The sequence below is a fragment of the Cucurbita pepo genome, chromosome LG05 (assembly GCF_002806865.2).
Source record: "Cucurbita pepo subsp. pepo cultivar mu-cu-16 chromosome LG05, ASM280686v2, whole genome shotgun sequence".
Lineage (NCBI taxonomy): Eukaryota > Viridiplantae > Streptophyta > Magnoliopsida > Cucurbitales > Cucurbitaceae > Cucurbita > Cucurbita pepo.
In genome coordinates, this window is record NC_036642.1 from 788,668 (window position 1) to 797,819 (window position 9,152).

The 9,152-nt window shown below is 34.6% G+C and overlaps 2 protein-coding genes across 4 annotated transcripts; both read right to left on the bottom strand.

The window, feature by feature from the left end:
• Positions 1 to 550: 550 nt before the first annotated feature.
• LOC111794570 (protein AE7-like) lies at positions 551 to 3,592 on the bottom strand. 3 transcript variants are annotated; one of them, XR_002815115.1, is made up of 7 exons: positions 3,369 to 3,591; positions 2,639 to 2,770; positions 2,058 to 2,163; positions 1,859 to 1,958; positions 1,456 to 1,501; positions 1,001 to 1,198; positions 551 to 804 (listed from the first exon to the last, which is right to left on the bottom strand). XR_002815115.1 is itself a non-coding variant. In XM_023676610.1 (6 exons), the coding sequence occupies exons 2-6, from the start codon at positions 2,760 to 2,762 to the stop codon at positions 1,098 to 1,100; spliced, it is 477 nt and encodes a 158-aa protein (XP_023532378.1). In that variant the 5' UTR covers positions 2,763 to 2,774; positions 3,369 to 3,592; the 3' UTR covers positions 903 to 1,097. The 3 variants fall into 3 exon arrangements, 2 of the variants coding, with proteins under 2 accessions (XP_023532378.1, XP_023532376.1); XM_023676610.1 differs by lacking the exon at positions 551 to 804 and having other exon boundaries at positions 903 to 1,198; positions 2,639 to 2,774; positions 3,369 to 3,592; XM_023676608.1 differs by lacking the exon at positions 551 to 804 and having other exon boundaries at positions 903 to 1,198.
• A 518-nt stretch (positions 3,593 to 4,110) lies between these two features.
• On the bottom strand, positions 4,111 to 8,923 carry LOC111796152 (protein IWS1 homolog 1). The gene is made up of 12 exons (XM_023678868.1): positions 8,784 to 8,923; positions 8,434 to 8,559; positions 7,880 to 8,354; positions 7,386 to 7,505; positions 6,882 to 7,102; positions 6,681 to 6,810; positions 6,526 to 6,588; positions 6,347 to 6,424; positions 5,835 to 5,926; positions 5,668 to 5,733; positions 5,378 to 5,531; positions 4,111 to 4,536 (listed from the first exon to the last, which is right to left on the bottom strand). The coding sequence occupies exons 2-12, from the start codon at positions 8,451 to 8,453 to the stop codon at positions 4,438 to 4,440; spliced, it is 1,518 nt and encodes a 505-aa protein (XP_023534636.1). The 5' UTR covers positions 8,454 to 8,559; positions 8,784 to 8,923; the 3' UTR covers positions 4,111 to 4,437.
• Positions 8,924 to 9,152: the final 229 nt, after the last annotated feature.

Consider the following 9,152-nt stretch of genomic DNA (forward strand, 5'->3'; position numbering starts at 1 on the left):
TTTCAAGTCATGTTGGTAATTATTTTGGCCTTCGTTACACTCATGGTTTTACATAATGGCATTTATCCCTTTTTTGCAATCTTCATTTATTACTTTTACAGCTTTGTGGTTTCTAGAGGGCACATGGGGAAGAAGTTACAAGTTTATTTTATTTTTATTTTTTTCATTCTAATAACTGAGATAGAGATAGAAAAATTGTTGAGATGGTTACTTGATGTCCTATTCACTTCGCCATGCTTAGATTAGCAATGGTAAAATAGGGTGAAAAATAGTATAAATTAAATTTCACCACCATAAAATAAATTGGCATATTGATTGATAAAGATGGTAAATGACTTCTAATATTTAATAATTTAACATTCAAAATTTATCCTTGTACCTATTTTTATCCTTTATTCATTTTCTGTTAAATTTTTAAATAAAAATTTCATTATTTAATTATTAGATACCGTTAAAGTTTAACAATTAAATAATTTAACATTTTTAAAATTATATAGGCTAACTAAAATACGTAGATTTATATAGTAAGTTAAAATATGTAACATGATCATAGCTAAACTGATATACACACCCGATCTTTTACTCTATATCTTTGTTTGGAAATTTTACTCTATATCTTAGACAAAAAAAATTCAAGTCAGGCTTATGCTCAACATCTTTTTGAACTCAAAAAAGAATAGATGTAGGCGTGTACTTTGCATTATAAAATGGAGAAGTATATTCATGTTCCTGAACCACCCGTGAAGCAAAGCTCACAAAATCTTTTTTTCTTTCTTTTTGCGAAGGAAAGAAAGATTGTGGGGCCTGCACCAAGAACATTTAAAGTGATCAGCAGGACTACAAATCAAACAGTCGTTCTATAGATATATTTTCTCAAGATCAAAACCGAAATAAAAACAACGAATCTCGAACAAACAGAGTCTGGAATCGATCTATCATATATGAACATCAAGTGTAAAGACATAATAAATACATAGCCACAAAAAACAAACACACTTACACGACCATTTCTGCTCTTCCTTGATCAAAAAAAAAAATCCATGTGATTGGATTTCAGATGAGTGTTGATCTAACTCCATTTGGCACTCCCAACTCAATCAACCATGAGATGGAGCCAAGCATTCATCAACCATGTCTACTAGATTTGGATTTTCCAGTGCTGCTGCAACTCGTTCTTTGTCATTAAGTTGTTTGTTTACTGCAAATGAAAAGACTGCAACTTAAGGAACCGACAAGTAGGTAATTATAAATTATAGCTACGAGCAAACTATTCATAATTTTTTCCCAAAAGGCAACTCATCATTGATGCTTTTCATAATGTAAAACTAGATGTTGAATAGAAATTTGTAGAAAAAGTAGATTTATGGTCGCTTGGTGACTGCTAATGTGTAGGAGCGAGGTAGAATTTAAAACATGAGAGCATGTACAGTAAACAGGATAAAGTCACCGACATACCTGCTGCTTCAGTAGCATGCGATCCAGGAGCTACTCTTATGTCAACCTAAAACAATGGGGAATGGGTTTTAAGCAATAAAAAATTAAATTCCAAATGTAAAATGAAATTATTTTGAAGTTTAGAACGAGGGGGAAATTTTCTAATTTGGGTTTCTAAAATCACCACCATGCAATGACTAATTCCATCGTGAAATTATCACATCCAACATGGTAAATAATATTGTCGAAATTTTTTGTATAAGTTTGTGTCTTTTCTGCAAATATTCTTTGATTTCTTTCTTTCCACATATTCCCGAGAAGAGTACTAAATACAAGCTGAAATATGAGTACTAATTGACCCAACCATGCATTAGTGAAGATGAATGCTTAGCCAATAATAAGGAACAAGATTCAAGATTAATACCTTGTACCGAGAAGGTAGGCTCCTCATAAGCTTAACTCTTAAGCACAAACCAATAATTGTTGCCATGCTACAATGTTCAACTGTTGGAGTAAATGTAACCCTGCAGAGCAACACAACCATTTACACCAGAATAAACAAACATTACAATTATGATTGATGAATGAGGTTAGGACAGCAGGAATACCAAAGATTAGGTTACCTCACATAGCTAAGCTTATCATCTACTTCAATTGCATCTTCTGTTATTACTTTAAGCTCTTCCAAAGAGTAAGGGTGCTCAGGATCTTTTATATCTCTAATATGATTTAAGAATGTTAAGGAAAATTATATAGAGTTAACATGCACATAATCTGCTTCATAATCCCTTTGAATTCCACAAAACTTATATAAAAATGCCTCTTCAGATACAGTTTACACAAAGTGGATAAGAAACCACAATTTCATTAATAAAAAAGTCACAATTACTTATCCTTAAGGTATAAAGCAATATAGAAAAGCACAGGATTCTTTGAGCCTCGACTGACTGAAGGCTATCCATTTCAATAAATAAGCTTTTTTTTTTTTTTTTTCCACTGTTTAATTCAACAACATATGGAGTGGAGATTCAAACCTCTAATCACCAAGAGATTATAAAAGTTAATCAGTTGAATTATGTGGGAGTTGGCCTAATAAAAGTTTTATAGTAAACTAATTGCTCTAAATAGTTATAAGGTCCAACATTTAGTTGAATATTTAATCAAAACACAACAAAGAAGAGATTATAAAAATGAAAAAGGATATAAAAAATTTCCAACTGATCAATGGGTTCCACTGCATATTCGTCACTATCACATGGAGTGTTTCGAGCCCGCCGCTCTTTCTTTTGGTATACAACTGGATTCGCATTTATCAACCCAGAAACCATCTTCTTGCCTGGCTAGTACATCAACCGAACATTAAAAACAAATTTCATTGAACCAATCGATGGCAGTAAGGAAGAAAAATATAGAGATTATAACATCTTCCAAATTTGAATCTGAAACTATTAACTAAATATAATCGGAAAAAAATGTTAAGTTCACTGGGAAGTATCTACTCCTATGAAAATCCGCATACAGCAAAATGATAATCAATAATTTGGCAAGAGTCATCTACTTAATGACTAAGTGAGAAATTTATATAAAATAAACAAATAAACATTACTCGAGTATGTTACAGAATAGCAGCACCTAGAGAGAAGAACAAACTAGCTGTTGATCACCGCCAAAATTTGACCCCAAGAAAACAATACACAAACAATTCCATTTAATGAGAGAAGTGCGATAAGAATGAATTAAACACAAAGAAAAACCGTCTCGACTAACCGCCCCACCGTAATTTAACAATGGCAGAACGTAAAAGATTATTTTCCCTGGCGACAAGCCTCACACATCCAAATTTTCCATATATGTCTTAGAAATCTAACGGAGAAAACATAGTCACTAGAGAACATAAAATTAGACCAAAAGGAAAAAAGCAGATGAAACAGTACCTCAACGAAACGTTCAACCTTTGGCAGGCGAAACTAATGGTTGCCAGATTCTGGTTATAGTCCACCGGCGGAACTCCGATTTAGTCGAAGCCCTAAACAACCAGGCGGCGGTGGCGGAAGAAGATGAACTCAATAGTAGCTTGCAGTTGCTTTGGGGTTACCGGGGAGCCGGAGAGGAATACCGCTAACAGACAACGAGGGATTTATACTAACCTGTAAATTTGATCGAAATTTCTATTTTGTCGGTTTAAACCGCATTTCCATCTCAACTGTTTTCTTTGATCCTCTAATTTTAAACATTTTATTTTCATAATCCAAACTGTTACCAAACTATTTATTTTCATTTTTAACCTCAAAATTTCTTTATTCTTAAAAAAATAAAAATAATAATAATAAATAAATAAATAAACTGAGAAATTGCAAAATCTACCCATAAACTAATGAAATTTACCAATTACACCCTTCAATATTATAAAATGCACAAATTAAATCACTATTAAGAATTATTACCACCAAACTATTTAACCCAAAATTTTTAATTTAAAAAGTATAATATTAACGGCTAAAATAATAAAAATTGTTATTAAGAATTTGGATATCATTAAAACAATAAATATTTAAAGGTTTATGCCAAATTTTTATTTTAAAAAATTAAAAAAATTTTCTTAAGCTTTAGATACTGATTGAACAAATCTTGAGTTTAGTGGTTTTGCCTATTGGAAACTAAAAGCATGACAAAACTTTTAAGGTTTTTGCACATTGGCAGATTCAATAATAAAAAAAAAAAAAAATGGCGTTCTCAAAAAATCCCAATTGGCTCCACCATACGGTGGTGATTTTGTACAAGGAAACTTAAGCACTTCAACGGAAAAAGAATGAAATAACTAACTAAGATCTCTTGGTGAGTTTATGGTCATTGGATGGAAGATTTTTGGTAGATGAACGAACTGCAGCTGTTTTTTTGGCGTCTGCATCCTTCATTATTAAGCCATTTGTTGGACTTACTGGCCACGATCGGGATGGCAGACTCGGACTTTGAGTTCCTTTCGATAGCAAGTTAAATAACACGTCATAAGTACTTGAGCATACCGCGACCTTCGACGCTAAGTTTTGTTGCTTGAAGCTGCTTCTTCTTTGGAGCCTTCAACTGCTGCAACTTTTTGTTCATCTGCCATGGATAATCAAGCTTTGATTTTAGAATGGAGTATGGAACAAACAAGTCCATGGAGACAATAAATGAATGTGTCGCTGACAAAATGACCAACATGTAAAAAACAGATGAGCAGTTGGCCGCATCTTATTCTCCTTCTTAAGTAGCGAGAGTCACATATTCTCTTCAGATATTTGCAAAGATGCCTTCTTTTTCTTTCAAATTCAACAAAAGTGACATTCAACGTGTATGTAATGCTTTTAAAAGAAGTCATTTATTAAGTGTTTAGATTAAGAACACTTCAATATTTGATTCTATACCCCAAACAATGATTTTAAATGCTTTCCTATGACTATTTTCACGAAACAACTACCTAACTCTACCACATTTGATTGTCAATGTTAACTCGTAAAATATTAAGTCCTCCCTAAGTGGTCACTATAGCTTGCTCATTCCCTCTAAGCCCTTTATTATTTACATAGCCCTTATTGACCACTAGGTGGACAACCCAGAGTGGTTCGCTACTAATTCACGAAATATTTGAAATAACTTCTAATCATAAATAATAAATCGCCCCCAAACACGATGATTTTAGGTTGAAAGTGCTTTTGGCATCCCAAATATACCCTTATTTTTTATACAAGAAATCTCCTAACCTATAATAAAGGAAGGTTCCTAGCTCCTGGAATAACATGTGATCCTAAACATGAAACATCCAGTACACAAGAGGTCACCATGGTTTTTCTCACAATGTGTCCTGTAGTTCTAATCCCGGGGTTCAGCAAACTAAATGCCTAAACCTTGAGGTTAGGATTATTTCCTATTCATTTAGCTTCATATGATAATGAAGAAAACTAACCTTGATACGACGTTGATCTTGCACGGCTTGCTTAGCACGAGCTCTGATTTCATCCGGATCTATCTTAGATTGGGGACGGACAATAAAATCCAATGGTGTTGCTTCAGGTCGTGAAGCATGCTGCCTTGAGGACGACTGACCAGACTTACGCCCCCTGCATTGATGGCACAAATAAAAAACTTAAATATAGACAATGCAGAAAAAAGAGGACGAAAATAAATTTAGATTAAGATTTAGAACTTGAATGCACTAGGTCCACTACTACGTTAATAAATGAGATCAAATCTTACTGTGAGAATTCATCCAAGTCAAGATCTCCATCTCGAGATTCCATTCCAGCAACTTTGTTTCCCGACCTTCAAGAACGTTTTACAGGCGGGGTTCCATTAGTATTTAAAAAGACAACAGAAGAAATAGTAGATGGAGAAAAGAAAAATTAAAGATAAAGGAAAAGTACTTTTTCGCCATGGGTCTTCTATAGGGCACCCTCTCATCTTCCACATTTCTCATGTCCTCAAATCTAGTACTTTTGTTAAATATGGGTCGACTCTGCAATCATTAACTTCAACATGTCAGGAAATGCCAATTTTGTCCCATACTTTAAAAGGTTGGAAATTCAACGAACTAGGCAAATCAACAACAGGATCCAGCCCAACTAATATATAGTCTTCCTTCCCTAGGGAGCATAATCCCAAGCCGGAAAACATTGAGAACTCTTTGAAATAAAAACAATTCATAGTCATATAATTAAATTGGAAGTGACAGGCATTGCTCGAAACAACCTCTATCACAGTGTATAGGGAAAAAATAAGGAATAATTCCCAATTATACATAAAATGACCCCCACAGTAGCATACTTGTCTTGTACTCTTCATCTTACAACTCTCTAATTTCATGATAAACAGGGAATAGGACCTTCTAGGAAGTATCACGATAAAACTGCAGAGGGGAAGGAAAAGGGCAACTTACCCATTGATCTACTAAATCTTTTGCAAGTTTCCGATTGGATGTGGTTTCCTCATCAGATTTTGATAGAAACATAATAACCTACAAAATGTACATCATAACCAAACTTGTTTCTGACTGGTAAAAAGAAGAAAAAAAGAAAGAAAGATCAGGAGTCAAGAAAAAGTAAACCTCACACTAACCTTCCCAAGGCCACTCTTCTTCAGCTGCTCTCTTCTATCATATTGTTCTAGATCTATAGGAAACTAAGGAAAAGAAATACAGTGTTGGGCATTATAAGAATATTTTGAATGACCACTATATCATAGGATGTTAAAAGAATAGAAAACCTATTTACATCAGTCAAAATCTTCAAGATTGCTTCCCGGATATTTATATTCGGCAAACTCCCATCGGGCAGAGGTTCAAGCCAATTCTTTAGAAGGGTTAGCACTCCATGATCCAAGAATTCTTGTTGAAGCTGCTTTCTATGAAAGATGACCAAAATTTATATGATAAACATATAAAAGAAAAGATAGAAGACTGCATTACTACTTACTTCGAAAGAACATCAGTAAGAAGTGGTAGCTTCTTCAGTTTATTGACAGCAGGTTTCCCCTGCCTGTTAAGGTCTGCATCCTCTTCGGCTGTGACCTCAAGCTCGGCCATGACATTCTCCACAAGCAATGCTATTTCCGCAGGACTTTTCTCATTCTTCTTCTTCTTCTTACCCATCTTGAAGAGATCATTAATTTCATCATCTTCCTCACCTTCCTCCGCCTATTAGAATCCAGATACAAAAGTAGGTGATTGAAGAAAAATCTAGGCCATTAATTAATATCTAAGCATATTCAGATATAGTTATTATTTGACTATTTCAAAAGAAATAAAATGCAGATCTTCAGACAAAGAAGGAGCTCAAGTTTTAACAAGTTCATATAGTTCTTCAATTATGCAGTTCTACATATTAAATACACAGTTCGTCAGTTAACTAACAACCATGAAACAGTAAAACATTTAATTCATAACATTATGTTGTCCAAAGAAGAAAAAAAATACTGACCTCAGGAGCATAGCGGGGAGAACGTGGTTCATCATCACTTCCATACCGGTCAGCTGGATCTACACCACTATCATCTATAAAATTATCATCATCTAATGTTCTGGTACCCTCATGGTCATCCTATTACATTAACAGAAAACCAAGTTTACAAACATTGAAAACCTAAAAAATGTTGATTCTGCACAAATAAAAAAAATGAAAATAAAGAAAATAAAGAGAGGACATATAATAACAAGAGTACGATACCCCACCTCCTCCTCTGATTACATTTCAATGCTGAGAAGATCAAAATTGCATAAGTAATCACTAGTACTTATACAACAAAACGAGAAAAATAAACTAATTTACATTGGAAAAGTAAGCCTAATTTGGGGGAAATGGCACTCTAATTTCTAATACTAAATACTGAAGAAAATAAATATTTCATTCTACGCAGAATTTGAGGGGAAAAAATCAAAATCAAATAAAAATAAAAATTTATGCAGAGTTCTTACATCAGAACCGCCACCAGCAATAGTCTCCCACATCTCCTTGACATCCCCATCTTGATCCTTCAACCCTTTCCCTGAGAAGGCTTTCTTGGATAATCTACTCTTGCCTCCGCTACCACTTCCAAATTTTTTCTCAGGTTTGAATCTCTTCTCCATTTTTCCACTACTGATCCCCTTCTTCCTTTTCCTCTCCTCCGATCCCTCCCTCACAAACTGGCCCGCCGCATCATCATTATCGTCCACCAAATTGGATGGCATTGTTTCCTTACCAGCCAAACTCTTTTTGATCAACCTCTTCCTAGGCCTGGCCTGGGGCTCCTCCGCATCATAGACCGGAGTCTGAGATCGCTGCCGTCCGCCCCAATCAGCAATATCCTCATCTAATAGTTCGTCAGGATTGTACGGTTCAGGGGATTGCTCACCGTCTGACTGTATATGGTCAAAGTCCATCAATGGTTCACCATCCTCGTCACGGTACCTGATACAAACAAAAACCTTACAGAAAAAAGAAACAAATCACACTTAAAAACCCTAATTCAATAATGTCAAGTGCTCACGGATTGTCTTCGTAACCCATTGACGATGATGAAAATTGCACGCAGAAATAGATGAAGCGTAAACCCGATCGTCAGGAGAGAAAACACGAATTGATCTCGATCAAAGCTGAACCGCAGCAGATACAACTTCGCAGCCGATCGGAGACGAAGATATTGAGTGACGCGTTTTGCGATGGGCGAACCAAACAAAAAATTCCATAATTCAACATTCCATTCGATAATGGTGAAACAAAATTGGGTATCGCGGGAAGGAGAGCGGTAAATAGCATAAAACAACAATAATACCAATAACAAAATCAATAAACCAAGAAAACATGCCCTGAAAGATTAGGAAAAACTTCAAAACAAACCTAACAAAGGCGAGATTCTGGATTGCAAACGAGAACGAGATTGAAGAACGGAAATGCTTTTGGGAGAACGAACGGATGGTTGCTCTCCAAGTGCGAATGGAGGCAAGAAAACGAGAGAAACAGAAGAAGGCTTCCCGGGTTTATTTAAGGGTTTCTCTTTATTTATTTATTTATTACTTTTTTTTTTTTTAATTAAAATTCGTAAATTTGAACGATATGAGAGTGCGTTAAGCTCGAGATGACGTAAGAGAAGGCCCTATTCTTTTCTTTTTATGAATATTTAATTTTCTATTTATTATTTTAAAGTATCGAAATAATTTTAAGAAAAATAAAATACAATTTAATTTAATCTAAATGGATTAATAACCA